This window comes from Danio aesculapii, chromosome 11 (genome assembly GCF_903798145.1).
Source record: "Danio aesculapii chromosome 11, fDanAes4.1, whole genome shotgun sequence".
Lineage (NCBI taxonomy): Eukaryota > Metazoa > Chordata > Actinopteri > Cypriniformes > Danionidae > Danio > Danio aesculapii.
The window spans coordinates 15324431-15342448 of record NC_079445.1 but is presented as its reverse complement, the minus strand read 5'-3'; the positions used below and the strand labels follow the sequence as shown (position 1 = coordinate 15342448).

General features: G+C 35.8%; 1 protein-coding gene across 1 annotated transcript; it reads left to right on the top strand.

Annotated features, from left to right (window-relative positions):
* Positions 1-3521: 3521 nt before the first annotated feature.
* mknk1 (MAPK interacting serine/threonine kinase 1) lies at positions 3522-17773 on the top strand. Its single transcript, XM_056468527.1, has 14 exons — positions 3522-3672; positions 4728-4763; positions 6709-6793; positions 6893-6991; positions 7188-7285; positions 8879-8958; positions 9070-9143; positions 9232-9336; positions 9422-9477; positions 12205-12300; positions 12387-12581; positions 12667-12831; positions 16230-16273; positions 16367-17773. The coding sequence occupies exons 1-14, from the start codon at positions 3622-3624 to the stop codon at positions 16554-16556; spliced, it is 1374 nt and encodes a 457-aa protein (XP_056324502.1). The 5' UTR covers positions 3522-3621; the 3' UTR covers positions 16557-17773.
* Positions 17774-18018: the final 245 nt, after the last annotated feature.

Below are 18018 nucleotides of genomic sequence, written 5' to 3'. Positions count from 1 at the left end.
CTTTTCTGTTTTTATGAAATTAAATGAAAAAATACAAGCCAGACTTTTATAATAATGATGGTCCGATGGTCACATTCTGACAGGTTTTAAACTTTAGACCTTGCTTGCTAGCATTAATGTTTATTTCACTTACAGTATATCAGGGGGGCCCTGCAAAGTTTGCCACAAAGTTTACTCTAATTTAACACACCTGAACCAGCTGACTAAATTCTTACTAGACACACTAGAAACTTCCAGTTATGTGTGTTAAAGTAGTTCACCCAAAAATAAAAATCACCCCATGATTTACTAACCGTCAAGGCATCCTTGGTGTGTATGATTTTTTTTTATATCAGATGAACACAGACGATTAGTTTTAAATTTTATCCTGGTTCTTCCATGCTTGATAATGATGTTGGATAGTGACTTTTATTTTGAAGCTTCCAATAGCACAAAAATCCAGTCAAACTAACCCACACGCCGCTATTTGGTTAACAGATATCTTAGAAAGCAAATAAGTAAATATTGAAACTAAAATATTTCTGATTTTTAAGTGATGAACATGGTAGCTGAATGCATGTTATGCGCAACTGACGTATACAATGAAAAATTCATGATGTAAGATGTATTATTAAATGAAAGTTCTGGTTATAGACTGGTACCATATACCACATAGTTTGTTTATCACAGAAGATGACGGCGAACAAGAGAACTAGTTGGCATGACATGTATAACACACAGACTCCACACACGGATATGCAGAGTTCTGTCACTTGTTTGTCTCACAGAAAAGGTCATATACACCAAGGGTGGCTTAAAGATGAGTATATTGTGGGGTCATTTTCAGTTAGTGGTGAATTATTACTATAAAGTCTGCATTAAACAGAAATTTTGAAGAGGAGAGCAACCAAAAAAATGCACCTAACCACCATATTGCCTATTACTACTTGTTGTGATCTCATGACATATTTCTGGGGAGGCAGGGCAGAAACTTGACCCCCACTGATAGCCCCGCCCTAAAGACATTACATGTGACCAGAAGACAAGAAAAGTCATTTTGAGGGGGAGGGAAGGTTATTGTATCTGATGAAAGATTACTTACTTAATTATTTCCAGGGCCGTTTACATCGAAGTTGATATTTAGCCGCACCATGTTGGTGTTTCGTATCATTTAATTTTTACGAGGTGGGTCATTAGCCCAATGCTCAACCCCCAACCTGGAGGACCAGGACATACACTACGGACAATTTAGCTTACCCAATTCACCTATAGCGCATGTCTTTGGACCTGTGGGGTAACAAACATGGGGAGAACATGCAAACTCTACATGGAAATGTCAACTGACCCAGCTGGGGCTCGAACCAGCGACCTTCTTGCTGTGAGGTGACCCACTGTGCCACGGTTAAAGATTATGAAGGAAAATTAATTTTGACAAAATAATGCAGTGCACATACATTGTTTGTAACAAACACCATCTAAAAATAAGAGTATGTTATGATTTCATGCCGACTTTAAGGCATGGAGCAAAAATCCAGCATGACAGGGGTCACCCAGTGCTGAGTTTGTACACCTCTGACTTGTATCATCCTCATTAACACAATGACTAATTAACGGAATATGAAAATAATAAGCCATATTAGTGACTGTCTAATGAAATTTTTATTATAGTCATTCAGACTATAATTTTTGACTTGGTTGTGGAAATTATGCAAATTTACTATAAATTTAAACATTGCATGCCAGTTTTATTTTATATTATTTATATATATTTATTTAAGAGCAATATCTACATAAAGCTGAGCAGAATGACAAATGCCTAATTAAAAAAATTAAATAAGATAGCCTATTAATAATTTCTATGCAAATACAAGTTGTTTTTGTGTCCCATTGCATCAGAATGGGGAAGAAGGGTGATTTAAGTGACTTTTAATGTGGCATGGTTGTTGGTGGCAGACGGGCTAGTCGGAGTATTTCAGAAACTGCTGATCTACTGGGATTTTCACGCAGAACAATCTGGTTTACAGAGAATGGCCCGAAAAAAAAGAAAATATCCAGTGAGCGGCAGTTCTGTGGCAAGAATCAACAATTCTTGTTGATGCCAGAGGAGAATGGCCAGACTGGTTCCAGCTGATAGAAAGACAACAGTAACTCAAATAACCACTTGTTACAACCGAGGTATGCAGAAGAGCATCTCTGAATGCACAACACATCAAACCTTGAGATGGATGGCCTACAGCAGCAGAAGACCACACCGGGTGCCACTCCTGTCAGCTAAGAACAGGAACTGAGGCTACAATTCGCACAGGCTCACCAAAATTGGACAATAGAAGATTGGAAAAATGTTACCTGGTCTGATGAGAATCCATTTCTGCTGTGACATTTGGATGGTAGGGTCAGAATTTGGCATCAACAACATGAAAGCATGGATCCATCCTGCCATTATCAGCAGTTCAGGCTGGTGGTGGTGGTGCTGCAATGGTGTGGGGGATATTTTTTTGGCACACTTTGGGTATTATTACCAATTGAGCATCGTGTCAACGCCACAGCCTACCTGAGTACTGTTCCTGGCCCTGTCCATCCCTTTATGACCAGTGTACCCATCCTCTGATTGCTACTTCCAGCAGGATAACGTGTTAAGTCATAAAGCACGAATCATCTCAGACTGGTTTCGTTAACATGTCAATGAGTGCTTAAGTGGCTTCCACAGTCACCAGATCTCAATCCAATAGAGCACCTTTGGGATCGGGTGGAATGAGAGAATCACAGTATGATTGTGCAGGCAGCCAACAAATCTGGAGCAACTCTGTAATGCTATCACGTCAATATGGACCAAAATCTCAGAGGAATGTTTCCAGTAGCTTGTTGAATCTATGCCACGAAGAATTAAGGCAGTTCGAAAGGCAAAAGAGGGTCCAACCGATACTAGTTAGGTGTAACTAATAATGTGGCCAGTTAGTGTATATGTGTATTTAAATAAACAGCTGGAAAGGAAATTATGTGTTTATATGCATGTATGTATTTATATTTTGTTAGTGTGGACACATATCAGCATTAAACGTTAATTTTGCACAGCAGGTCCAATTTAACCCTTGATATAACTATAAAGACATGCTTAAAAATTAAACAGTACTAAATTAACACAATGAAATTAAACGGATAGTTGACGCTAACAAAAGTCCACCTGGGAAATTCTAACTTTCCCCAATATTTATTAAATATGCCCACACCACGTCATCCCACCTATTGTGTAACTGATTCACACTGGTTCAGTGTGTGAGCCTAACGATTTATTTTCAACGGTTCTGTTGACATCCCATAAAAACAGTTTAACATGAAATCTATATTTAACCTCCAGTGCAGCTTTGACAAATACAAACCTATGAATCAGACTCGTGGCATTAGCATATGAATATTCATTAGCGCGTGCTTACGTTACTTCGTAATGTCCAGTCATGATCCAGTCACGTTACCTGATTAATATTCATGAGTCATCTCGTCACCCTAGTGCGATTCGCGCCGCAGTGTTTTTATCATTGGTTTTCATCAGCAGGAGGGCGGTTGGCGCGTTTGGGGGTGGTGCTGTTGTGTTTCTGTGTTGTCCTCCACCTCTTCCTCCTCCTCACTGCTGTTGTTCAACGGAGGATGGCGGAGGCATTGACTGTCCAGCGAGACTCATTCGGCTGCAGTTTACAGGTTTGAACTTTTAGTAATTTATCCATCACATGTAACGTTAACGTTATATAAAATTATACTCACCGTGAGGTCAAGTCCAGCTCGCTGCTGTTGTTTGCATCATGTGATTAGGTGGCTTCATGAGTAGATCGATTCGCGCCAGTTAAACCGTCAGGTCGCAAAACAAACGGTTGTATTAAATTCTGAATGAGTTAACGTATCTCTATTCGTATAAGCTTTATGTTCCATGTCTTTAAAATGTCGTTAGTCAGTCAAAAACGTTTAACAGAATTCGGTTAACACGTATTCTGCTGACTAAAGTTACGTTACACTATTTTAGTTCTCTGACACTTGTAGCTTGTCTCCGTAACTTGTTTTATAGTTTAGGTTCACCTCCTCTTAAAGGGATAGTTTACTCAAAGTATTCTGCCATCCTTATGTTGAAGTAATCCTGCACGACTCCCCGTGAAACATAAAAAGGTACTCTCAGTCTCCATCTCTTTTTCTACACAATACAAGTAAATGGTGACCAAGGCTGTTCCTTACAGAAAAAACGCATCCAGTTTTGTGACATTTTTTGTATAAACTGATTACCAATTCAGCCATTATTGCCTTTGCTAGGTAGCTGCTGTTGCTTTAAATATGTTAATTTACTTAAACTGCTTTACGCTAACGTTAACCAAGATCCCCGCCCTTCCAACTGTTATTATTTATTAACGATGAAAATGTTTCTGATAATACGTTTTCGACATAATTTCGTCATAACATTTAATTAATCTTCGTTCTTCTTATTTCCTCTGTATTTTTACGGTACGAGGACTATATACTGTTATTACTGTGCTGGGTTTTACCAGATTTGAACTTGACCAAACATGCATTCTTTTCTCACGACGCCGTTACATAGTTTCACTTGACCTACATACATTACAGAAAACCAGTTGTCACACTGGGCTGACGCTTCACGGTGTAACGTTACGTCACAAGTTTTCCCTGCGGCTCGAGGGTGTCACGGCTCCGTCTCGCGCGGTTTCTGGAATCATCTCATGCCTGTTTTTTTTTTTTTTTTTATCTTTCAGCTCGCGGACCTTCAGGCGCTCCACTGCTCCTGCCAGGTACGGGCAAGTGTCACGACTTACCTTAAAATGGGCTTTTTGCCTTAAATCAGGCTCTTGCTAAATGATTAAAACAGAGCAGGCAGTCTTGCATATATGAGTTTTGAAACACTTATTGAGTCATGATGAGAGGCTTGTTGAAAGCGAGAAATGAGATAAGTGCACACTGCAAGTTTTACTGGTCTTGTTCACTTCCTCTTTATCTGATTGAAGTTCATGTTTACAGAACACTGAAAGCGAACTGCTAAATTAAAATATGATAATTTAGTCGTGTGCTGTTAGAAAAATAGTTGCTGCCTTATATTTTTTTTTAGTTGAATCAAATTAACTAACTTCTTAGATCAAGTGAACTGCAGAGATCAATTGAATTAAAGTTAACAAATGAAATAAAAAGAGTATTTGAATAATAAAAATATTAATGACTATTTAATATTAAAATGAAAGTTAGAATTTGTATAACTCCTTTAAAGTTATAACCTGATTAACCATGGACCACAAAACCAGTCATACCTGTCAATTTGTTTAAATTTTAATTTATACATCACATGAAATCTGAATAAATAAGCGTTCCTTTAATGTATGTGTTGGTACAATAGGACAATCTTTGACTGATATACTATTGATACTGATATAAATATTAATTTACACATTTTCCTTTGACTTAGTCCCTTCGTTTTTCATCAGGGCTCGCCACAGCGGAATGAACCGCCTGACCGTTACTCAACTATTAGAAAATCTGGAATCTCATTGTTCAAAAATGTCTAAATACTAAGAAAATCACCTTTAAGTTGTCTTAACAAAGTGCTAGCAATGCACTTTGCTGAACAAAATCTGAGTTTTTTTATATTTGCAGTAGAAAATGTATAAAAATATTTATGGAATATGATCTTTGCTTATTATTCTAATGATTTTTGGCATAATAGAAAAATCAATAATTGTGACCCATACAATGTATTTTTGGCTGTTGCTAAATCTGTTGAAAGGCTAAAATAGCCTACTACAAATAGTAGGAAAGAAGTTTCATTTGATCTAAGCATTTCATTTACTATAAGTTTTGTCATTTTGCATACATGGCTCATAACTAAATATTAGTCAGTAATAGGCATGGGACGATAACTGGTTTCAAGGTATATCGCGGTTTGAAAAAGTCAAGGTTTTAAAACATCTAAATTTTTCGGTTATACTCTATATGTAAGTTTTTTTTTTTTTAATGTTTTTTATGTGTTGCAAATAAATTTGTGTTTTTGAAACCAATGAAGACAGCAGAAGTCAATGATTTATTTGAATTATTTAGCATGGCATGTTTACTGTTCCAAAATATTATAAATGTTTACTAAAATAAAATGTATTGTGTTCAACGGGAATAAAATTGTTTTTTTTTTTTACTCAGACATTTAAAAAGATTCCTTGACACCGTGAAATCGTAATATTTTTATCCAAGGTTATCATACCTTCAGAAACTTATACAGGCCCACACCTAGTCAGTAATATTATTAGTTTGATTAATATTAATAAAAGATGATGTCATTCTGCTGTCGTTTTGCCAACAGCCAATCGCTGCAATTATGATCATGATTTTGAGGATTGATTGATTTTCACAACAAGCACGAGCACACACATTTATCTCAGAACAGTTCAACCAGATATTTTAATCTGATTTGCAAACTTGTTTGAAAAATCTATTTAGCCAGAAATCAGTTATCCCCATTCAAAGGTCCAACATCTGCCAAATCATCTTAGATTAAGCGAGGTATGAAGAATGGACCCCAGATCAGTTTATGAAAATTTATAGGTAATTATTTAAATTCAGTTCCTCTGTAAAAAAAAGAAAGGATTTTTTTTTTTACATTGGGTCTTACTGCTGGTTTTTGTATAACTCTGTAAGAATTGTAACATTCCTGTTGTGTTCTGTTATTAAAACGTTGCTTTATTTTTTCTGTTACAGATAACCAGTAGCGCTCTGGGATCAGGAAGGGTGGAGAGCCGTGGTTCGTTCCCTCGTGCCCCCAGCGTCTTGCAAACCTCCACAGGTACAAAGACATTTTTCTAATTAAAACATTACTCCAGAAATGAAATTCTCACTAAAGTATATATTAAGTGGATTTTATTTTTTATTATTATTGGATTAGGAATGGAGAGCAGTCAACCAATCAGCATCACAGACCCAAATTCACGCAGAAAGAAAAAACGCAGAAGAGCCGGAGACAGTTTCACAGGCAAATTTTGTGGTAATTTATCATCTTGGACATTAAAAAAAGCATGTTTTTCTTTCTGTGTTTCTTGTCTTGCTTGCAGTATTATATCTGTATAATATGTGTTGAGCATTATCAGATCTTTCAGAATGTTTGACTGCATTTCCTTACTACACTACCTGATTGGAAAATGTGTGGGGTCAGCTCAGAAGTGTGTGTGTGTCTGTTGTAGATCTATACAAGCTGACAGATGAGCTGCTGGGTCAGGGAGCTTATGCCAAAGTCCAGGGCTGTGTGAGTTTACAGAATGGCACTGAGTATGCGGTAAAGGTGAGATGACTGTGTTTTTTTCATAATTTTTTTAAGTACATCCTTTTAGGGCTGCACAATATATCATTTCAGCGTTGATATTGCAATGTTCACATCCTCAATCACATTGCAATAAATGTAATGTTGGAGTCTGAATTTTAGTTGACCATGAGCTACAGAAATCTATTTAATTACTCCATTTATATAGAATTTATACTATTTATGCAAAAAAAAAAATGATTTGAGTCCAAATATCTACATTTCAAAGTGAAAACAAGATTATTTTACTTTAATTTTTAAAGTAGATAATTGTGCTTGTTTTAAGGAAACATTTATTTTGACTTATTTCTTCAGAAGTACTTTTTACCTAATCTAAGAACTTGTATTCATTAGGACTTGAAATGAGACAAAGCAAAATCTGAAAAGCATTTTTGCGATGTGATTTATTCCATTTCTGTAGCTGAATCCCCCAGTAAAATCTGGTGAAACTGTATTCATATCTATATACAGGGCTAGACATTAACACCTGCCAAATGTGGGTAGATTTCAGCAGGTTGTGGCGAGTTAGACAATTACTCCCACTAGGCACTTTGGCTGGTACTTTTGGCAAAGTTCAACAATAAGAATGGCCCAATGAGGGGCCAGCGTGAAAGATGGCAATAATTACTGTATTCGCATGAGCAAAAGAAAGCAGGTGAATACCGAATGACAGAATGATCATGCACACGGTGAGACCCAGGCGATCCTGACCCACTGACGAGGGCTTCTATGTCAAGGCTGATTTCAGTTGTTTTGATGTGCGTGAGTGTTTAAAAGTTTCAAAAAGAAACTGTTCCTTGTGCAAAGCATCCGTGCCTGAAAACTTAACTGGTACGATCGATTCTCTTTTAAATAGACTAGACAAAAAGCAACGCTCATGCACCCAAAGTCCTTCTGCTTTCAAGAGCTCCAGATTTTTTTGTAAGCAGCAGGTTGCTTTCGCTTTAACCTTTCAAGTGATCATCCTTTTATTTTTGGTATGCTTTTCATTTGCTTGCTTTTGCTTACAGTTATTTTGGTTTAATAATAATAATAATAATTATTATTATTGTTTGGTGTGGCTAGAGAAAAATTTGATAAATCCTTTGTGTTTTGCCCTGAAAAGTCATGTGAAATAAAAACTAATTGCAATGCGACATTATGAAACCATAACCCATTTGCTCATGCTCATTGAGCAAGATCATACACGACAAAAAAAGTGAAATGAATGAGGAGGCATGTGGACATAACACAAAACCGAAATCAAGTAATTTTATCATGCCAAAGTCAAATTTATGCATATAAAAAATTTTTGCCAACAACAAATTTGTGGCTAGTGAAAAGAAAATGGCAAACGGCGAGTAATGTTGGAAAACTACTAACCACAGTGGCTGGTAATCAAAAAGTAAATGTCAAGCCCTGTCTATATCTAATATTTATTGCAGAAAAAAAGTATTGCAATATCAGGTTTTATCCTTTAGATAATTGTCCTTATATTGTTGTATTTCTAACTCTTACAAATTTTGAAAAATATGTAAAATAAATATTGCATTAGTTTTCTGTAGACAAACATAACCAATTACTTTAACTTCTCAGATAATCGAGAAGAATGCTGGCCACAGTCGCAGCCGAGTTTTCAGAGAGGTGGAGACGCTTTACCAGTGTCAAGGAAACAAGTAAGATCAGAGTCCAAACACTCCACCAGCTATTATACTCAATATAATATATTTCAAAAATGTTGTTATTGATTGTATTAGGTTTTAGTATCCACTGTGTTTCTCTCACAGGAACATTCTGGAGCTGATTCAGTTTTTTGAAGATGACAGCTGCTTTTATCTGGTGTTTGAGAAGTTACGTGGAGGTACCATACATTATTGTAGCTGTAAAATACAAAAATGCTTATTCCACCTTGTTATTTTTTTCTGAATATTTTTCTTTTTCCCTTTTAGGTTCAATTTTAACACACATCCAGAGTCGAAAATACTTCGATGAGAGAGAAGCAAGTCGTGTGGTCAGGGATATAGCACATGCACTAGACTTTCTGCACAACAAGGGTAAACGCTGTATGTTTACATTACAGCCTACTGACCGTGAATCAGTATCAATCTGTTTACTTACACTTGTCTGCTTTTCCCACAGGAATCGCCCACCGTGATCTTAAGCCTGAAAATATCCTCTGTGAATATACTGATAAGGTAACACATGCCTTTAGAAATTGGTAACATTGCGTTGACTGTCTGGCCAAAAGAAACTACAGAGCAAGAACTGAAAAGTGCATTATTTTGTGTTAATCATCTATATATATATATATATATATATATATATATATATATATATATATATATATATATATATATATATATATATATATATATATATATATATATATATATATATATATATATATATAGGGCGATGCAGTGGCGCAGTAGGTAGTGCTGTCGCCTCACAGCAAGAAGGTCGCTGGTTAGAGCCTCGGCTCAGTTGCCGTTTCTGTGTGGAGTTTGCATGTTCTCCCTGCGTTCGCGTGGGTTTCCTCCGGGTGCTCCGGTTTCCCCCACTGTCCAAAGACATGCGGTACAGGTGAATTGGGTAGGCTAAATTGTCCGTAGTGTATGAGTGTATGTGTGAATGAGTGTGTGTGGATGTTTCCCAGGGATGGGTTGCGGCTGGAAGGGCATCCGCCGCGTAAAAACGTGCTGGATAAGCTGGTGGTTCATTCCACTGTGGCGACCCCGGATTAATAAAGGGACTGAGCCGAAAAGAAAATGTGTATATATATATATATATATATATATATATATATATATATATATATATATATATATATATATATATATATATATATATATATATATATATATATATATCATAGACCTCAAAATTGTTTGGGTTTAATATTTTTCAAGAAGTGCCTTAAATTCACTGAGACTATATTGAATTGGTAAAAAATAACAAAATTGTGAAAAACATTTGCAATAATGGAAAATATTTGGTTTGTTTTAATATTTAAAATGTTATTCATTTCTGGGATAGCAAAGCTGCAATTTTGTACTCTTCAGAAATTATTTAGAATGCAGATTTTGTTAATATCAGTGTTGAAAACAGTTGTGCTGCTTAATATTTTTGTGGAAACTGGTGATGTATGTCTTTAAGGATTCTTTGACATGTAAAGTTCAAAAGAACAGAATTTATTGGAAAAAGTCAACTTTAACATTATTAATACTTTTACTGTCACTTCTGATCAGTTTACGGTTCTATGAAATGATGATTTCTAATTGTGGCTGATTAAAATGTCTCCATGACCTGTTTTTGAATTTTGTAATATCGTGCTTCAGCACACATAGAATCAGTTTCAATTTTAGCCCCTCTGTCTCAATATAGGCCTAGTGTACAATGCAACACACATTCACATAAAAATTAAGAAATAGTTGCGCTCATGGGACACTGCATTTATTCATAATGACCAAAGAATGTTAGTTGGATGTGCTTTGAAGCTTTGCCAATTTCAGTTTCAGTTGCGCATTAAGGCTAGTTTATACTTTCACTTGGGTTCACAGCATGAGCCTCCGCTGACTTCGCGCACATAGCCAAGAGTTGTGAAGGCTTTTATATTTGATGCTCTCACCGTTGTACTATTATTTGTAACAACAGGGGGCAATTTGAAGTAACCGTCATGATGAAACAGTGGGGAAAAAGTAGTCAACGAGTTGCGGAAAAGTAGTCAGCGGAATTGCTAAATGACTGAATTTAGGTATCTATAAAATTAATAGGTTGTGGATAATATTGAAGGACAATGTTTGCTGTTAATACACTTGTTTAAATGAGTAACTTAGGCTATGTTTTATATATCCAAGCTAACTGCAAACTTGATGCAAAAACGTATACTGTTCTGGAGACAGAAACCGTCCGACCAGTTGACCAGCTTGAGAAGACAATAGTTACAGCTGTGCTGTGAAACTGATGATTTTCATTACTTTGGAGACAGTCAGGGCTCAGGAAACCAAGACATTTTAAGGTCTGTCACACCCTAAAAACAACTTTTGAGTTATACGTATATAGATTATATGCATTTATATTCCAAAAGACTTAAAATAAGGCAGGTGTTGCATGTGCAAATTCCACCAGCTCGTACAGACTCTGCTCCAAGTCGTGCATCTTCGATGTGGAGCAACGCACAAAGTTACAAAAAACATTGTGCGATCCACTAGCTGAAATTCTGTTGCGAGCACCCAAAGCAAACATCCACCAACACCATGATGACATCACATTTGCCACATGCACCCAAACGAACTTGTTACCTCTGTCAAGTATAAACCAGCCTTAAGATCTAACTACAGAACTACACTATCTTTTCATGTCTGATTATGCTAAAACTGTCAAAACCACACAACATTTACATGTGAACACATTTGGTTATGTGTAAAGTGAAAGTAAACAGTTAAGAGGAAAATGGAATGTGTGACTGTGTGCAGGTCTTAAAGTGGCCACGGGCTACTGAATTAATTATGCTGTATTAAGGGATAGTTCACCCAAAATGTAATTCTGTCAGTATTTGCTCACTCTCATAATGTCCCAAATCTGTTATAGTTTCTTTCTCGTGCTAAACACGAAGATATACTGAAGAATGTGGGTGACCAAAACACTCAGTAGGGAGCAGCAACTGTTGGAACTGTTACTTTTCAGACAACTTGCAAAATAGTAAAACCAACATCACAAAGAATCGTGATTAAAATCGTGAATTGGGATTTTCCTGAAAAATGTTTTGTCATATCACCCAGCCATAGTTTACAATTTATACTTTCTGAATAAAAGTATGAATTTTTCTTAAAGGCTTACTGGTCTCAAACTTTTAAGCATTAGTGAATACATTTTAAAAACCAGCCTGTGTTGTGCTTTAACGGGTTTGTTCCTTCCAACAGGTTTCCCCTGTGAAGATCTGTGATTTTGATCTTGGCAGTGGAGTAAAGCTGAACAGTGCCTGTACCCCAATAACCACCCCTGAGCTCACCACACCGGTAAACACAACCTCAGATCTATCCTCGGATGTTTTTATTGTCAAGTGTTGTTACAGTGTTTGAGTAGCATCATGTCTGTGCTGCAGTGTGGCTCAGCAGAGTACATGGCTCCTGAGGTGGTGGAGGTCTTCACGGACGAGGCTTCCTTCTATGATAAGCGCTGTGACCTCTGGAGCCTCGGGGTCATTCTCTACATCCTGCTTAGCGGGAGTCCGCCATTCACTGGCCACTGTGGCACCAACTGCGGATGGGAACGAGGAGAGACATGTCGTTCCTGCCAGGTAAGACAAACACAATAAGTCAATTGTGTGTCAGATTCAGTTCATCCATATAGAGAGATTTGCAGTGTTGACTTCCTCCATTCAGAACAACCTGTTTGAGAGGATTCAGGAGGGGAAGTATGAGTTCAGCGATGGAGTCTGGGCACAGATATCAGCCGATGCCAAAGATCTGATCTCGCGGCTGCTGGTGCGAGATGCCACTTTACGGCTGAGTGCCGCTCAGGTCCTGCAGCATCCCTGGGTGCAGGGGGTGAGTCTTCTTTTTAGGGTGATAAATGATTAAACAAAAGTTCAATAAAAGGTGCTGTATGTAAGTTTTAGAATTTTCTAAAGCATAGAAATAAAATGTTTGAAGATATTTAAGAAACATGCTAAGTGAACATTCTTGTTTATCAGAAAAACAACGCTGAAGTCAGACATTCTGCCAGAACATCTGTCTTTTTTTGGTACCTTTAACCCCGGGTTGCCTTGGTGGAAAACAGCGTATTTCATTCATTTAGTCAAGAAGGCTCTCAAAGTATGCGTTCGTGACCGAAATGTGACCTCTGGTGGACCGTAACTGACTGCGAAATGAGATGCAGATTCAGAGTTCCACCTGAGGTTTTTAATTAGTAAATAATATAAATATTACAAATGTAAACATTAGGTGATCAGGTTAAAATTGTAACCCCATGTCCTACTAACATGCTACGCGACAAGATTTGCTGTGATAAGCAATTTTGCTGTTTGCATAAGACGTTTAAAAAACATAAAGAATTTTAGATGCAGCCATTCAGAAGCGCAGAATAGTGCACTTACTGCAATCAAACGAAATGTTAAGGTTTACAATCTAATTAATATTATATAAAACCTCTTTAACATTATTAAATGTAGATGCTGAATCACTGGTATGTGTTGGCGTGCATTATTTCAGCTCTAAAATTCAATTTCAAACGGTTTATTTTATTTTTTGAGATCTGAGGTGAACCATCTGGTGCTGCTTTCAGACGTATGGCAATAAATGTCATGTAAAATGGCATTCAAACTCACATTATTATCATATAACATTGAATAAAGCACATGAGGTGTACCTGCGGTGATCATTTTCAGTTGTCTGTTGTTCAGCTGCAAGAAATAAACCATTTCTAAAATATAAATTTCAGGTGTTGGTTAGAACAAAAACTCCCTTTAATATGGAAAATATATCATTTTTTGCATGCTGTTGCTTTTATTTAGAACAGAATTTAAATCAGCCTTGAGGTTCGACAGTCAGGCACACTGTTGGTGTCGTCAATCTCATATCCTGCTCTTGTGTGTGATTTGAACTGGGAGTGCAATACCTAGTTTAGCCACTGGGTGTCAAACTTACATACTGCACCTTTAAACAATTTTCTTTTGACACAATAAATCTTTATTCATGTATACGTTTATTAAATTAGGCATCATTATGTATATAAATGTAATTATTTGGGGTGTACTGGTTCACAATATTTATGACTCGGTTTGATGCAATACAGTGGTGTCATGGTTTGGTACATTTTTCGATACAGCAAAAAGAAATGTAACTTTTTTTTTTTTTAATGAAAACTAAGATCATAGAGCACAATCTTTTCTTACTTTAAACAACAATAGTGCTGTGCTTGACATATCTTCCTAGCGGCATATAAAAATAAAACAGCTATTTATAAATAAATAATCAAATTCAGCGTGTTTTTACTCCACATTTTCTATGGAAAGAACAGATGTGCTTAACATTAATGTCACCTGCAGTGGAATAAGGCTAGACACACAGAGGTCTCAGGCACAGCCAGAAATATAAGTCTGGTGAAGGAATAGTGTAGTAGGGATCTATTAATGTAAACCACGCATAATTCCTTTCTCTTTTTATTCATGTACTAAGCATTTTTTCAGTTGTTTTCAATGAGAGCATTTCAGCAGATTTTTAGCCCATCATTGATTCTATGTATTTACATGTGTAAATGTGTAAATTTATATTTATTGCGTTTTTAAATTAATTTCAATAATATTATTGATTAATATGAAAATGTTCTTTTGAGAGATATATATATATATATATATATATATATATATATATATATATATATATATATATATATATATATATATATATATATATATATATATATATATATTATTATATGAGAGACTTGCTTTGTCTACCAAATAAATGGATCTAATTGGATTTACATTGGAAACATTAAATAAAGGTTTAAAAGGTATTGTTTTGTAATTCATATATTACATTTTTACGATACTCCCAAAATCATTCTGCAATAAATCTGCAGATTTTTTACAAAAATCTGCACAGAAATAGCTAAAAATGTCTGCAGATGTTGTCTGGTCCTAGTCATGAGGCACTGAGCATCTGTTTTACATAAAGCACTGAGTCCTCAGTGTTTTTCTATATGCGTAGACTGTTGAAGATTGACTTTAAATGTAGCGCTGCAAAAGTGCTCACATGTGTTTTTGGAAGAGCACTAGTGTTTTCAGCTTCACAAAAATGCTTCAGTGAACACACGGCCTAAGCATATTCTGTTAATCGCATTAATGTCAATAGACTGACTATAGTAGTGTGTTTTTCTTTGAGGATGGGAGAGGTAATAATTGATAATAATATAAATATATTAACATGGAATATAATGCAAGGCATTTTTTTCAGCACTAAATCAGATTATTAGAATGACTTTACAAAGTCGCAAGGCATGTTTTTGTTTACATTTAGTTTTATTTTAAAAAATTAAAAACCTTTTTATAGTTATTTTTATAAATAACTATATTAACTATATAACTTCTACTTATTTTTAAAAAAGCTATTTATTTATGTGATGTCTAAATCGCTTTTTAAAATACGTTAAAGTACTTTTTTTTAATCAAACAAATATAGCCTTGCAACTACCTCCAAAATACTGATTGGTAGCGTATATTATACAAACAAAATGTAACCATACATAAAATCTGTTTATATTAGGGCTGCACTATATTGGCAAAATCTGACATTGTGATATTTTAATTTGCTGCTATTTATATTGCAATTTTGGCAGATGACTTGAATATCTCTATTTGGAATTAAATCATTAACTTTAATTGGAACAGTTTTGTAGATGAGTGAATGCAAGAATAAATAAATAACAGCAAATATAAAAGTGAAATAAGTAGTCAGATATTCAAGTACAGTAATACAATATGCAGGGCCGCTGCGTCCATCAAGATTAGTGAGGGTGGTGTCCGCAAACAGGGTTGAGGGCGATGTGATCGTCGTTTGCCCAGAGCGCCAGTTCAGCTTGCTCCAGCCCTGACGATACGATATTATGATATTTTGCCCCCAATATTGATAGATCAAGTTATCAACAAAAAATGCATATATGAAAAGCGCATGCATTTCTTAGAATTGCAACATCGATAAATGTTTGATCCGCCATTGTGAGAAGCGCCACCTCATGTATATCGCTATTTTATCCTGGCCCTGTTATTGAATATGTAATTGTAAACACTACATTCTTCATTGCTGATCAATTATAATAATCCCAACTCCACATTGCAGATGTTGCGATGTGACTATTGCGAATGCACACATTCCGATATCGATGCTGAAACGCTGTATTGAGCAGCACTAGTTTATTTATATAATCGTATTTAATTGTTTTTCAGAATGCACCTGAAAGAGTTCTTCCAACTCCTCGTGTTCTACAAAGGTATTTTTTATATATATTTTTCGATTCAGCAGATCAAGTGTGGTTTCCAGATTTTCATAATGTTTCTAACAGTCTCTCTGATTAAACGCACAGAAACTGCAGCACTAAAGATCTGACGCAGTTTGCAGCTGAAGCCATCGCGTTTAACCGCCAGCTGTCGCAACAGGAAGAAGAGCAGGAAGACTTTGGCGCCGTCGTCTGCTCCATGAGGCTTTCTCCTCCTTCTAACTCTAGACTTGCCCGCCGCCGAGCACAGTCTCAAGCACTACGCAACAATACCTGAAGTCGACCCACTGCACGGGTGCTCCAGTCAAACACATACATCCCACATAGAGTATTATAACCTTTCAGACACTTTAGAAACACACAAATGTGCATGCACCAGAAACTACCAGACTAACCTTGTGTGTACAAAACCATGCACATGTCTTTAATTCATTTTGCAGGTCAGGTTGGTCGTCCTTCTGTTTATCTAGTGTGAGTTTGGTATCAGAATGTTCATATTTATTATCAAATATTTATTGCTGGTGGTGATTGTTGGTCAGATATAAAAAGGTGCTCGGTTATGTTGGAATTAATAGACCATTTATTTTAATGTGACGACATTAGCGGCGATTTTAAATGTAAGTTAGCATTTATATTCTTAAAATAAGTTTTATTCTTTTTAAAAACCACTTTAATTACTGTAAAGCACTGGACCTCTTGCTCTGTCACTTTTTTACTGTTATTTTATTGTTTTTTTTTTTAGCTGTTGTAAGTATTAAACAAATAATATTTTGCTTTATTTTTGCTATGTACTGTAAGGCCATGCTGCCTGACGGTAACATACCTTGGAATTGCATATTATTATGAGAGGTACGATGAGATATTATAGACATTTGACTTGTTATTTTTTAGCTTAAACTGTATTTATTGCACAGTATATTTTTTTGTCATTTCAGAGGATTATATATTTTTCTTTTAATGTATTTTTTTCCTTATTTTCTTGTAAATGTGAAGTATTTTTTATGCAGGAGGGCAAAGAACATATTCAGTAATGAGATGGATTAAGTTGTATTTTTTTTTTGGTTTGCATTCAGTGGAAATTGTGCCATTTTCAGGCATGGGGGCAGACGATGTGCAAAATAACTAAATTACCTCTCAGTTGCCTTTTGTATTATCAAATCGAGTTATTTTTTTCCTGTTATTTGTTGCAGATTGAGCTGAGATGAAATGGTGAGACTTAAGTGGTTGTCCGTGTATTATTTATTTATGTACATCATGAGAATTTGTTTGGATACATTTCTTGTACCAGGAATGACACTAGAGGGCGCTACCTCATTAATATTCTCAGTATTCAGTGCCAGTTTGATACCGATAGAGTATCTCAGTCTACATTCAGGAATGGTGGGAATGGAATGGCCATTTAAGCCCTAATAAACTCTGGGACAAATTACAGGTCAGAGTGTTCTTTTGGTTTTCCAATTTTGAGAAATAAAGCAGTTTGCACTGAAACAAGAACATTGAGTCTTTGCTTACCGGATGGCGTGCTGGAATTTACTGTATACCATAATGATCACTTTACATAAGGTGCAAAACATAATAGTGTGCATTACAATAGAGATTGTAAAGAAATTGTACAATGTTACTATTATGATTGTTGGTAATCTAGATTATGTAGTCAGTTTCTAACATTAGGTTATGAATTTTTAATGATTCCAAATGAAGAGTTGTCTGACATTTTCCTCAAAAATTAGCAGTTTTCT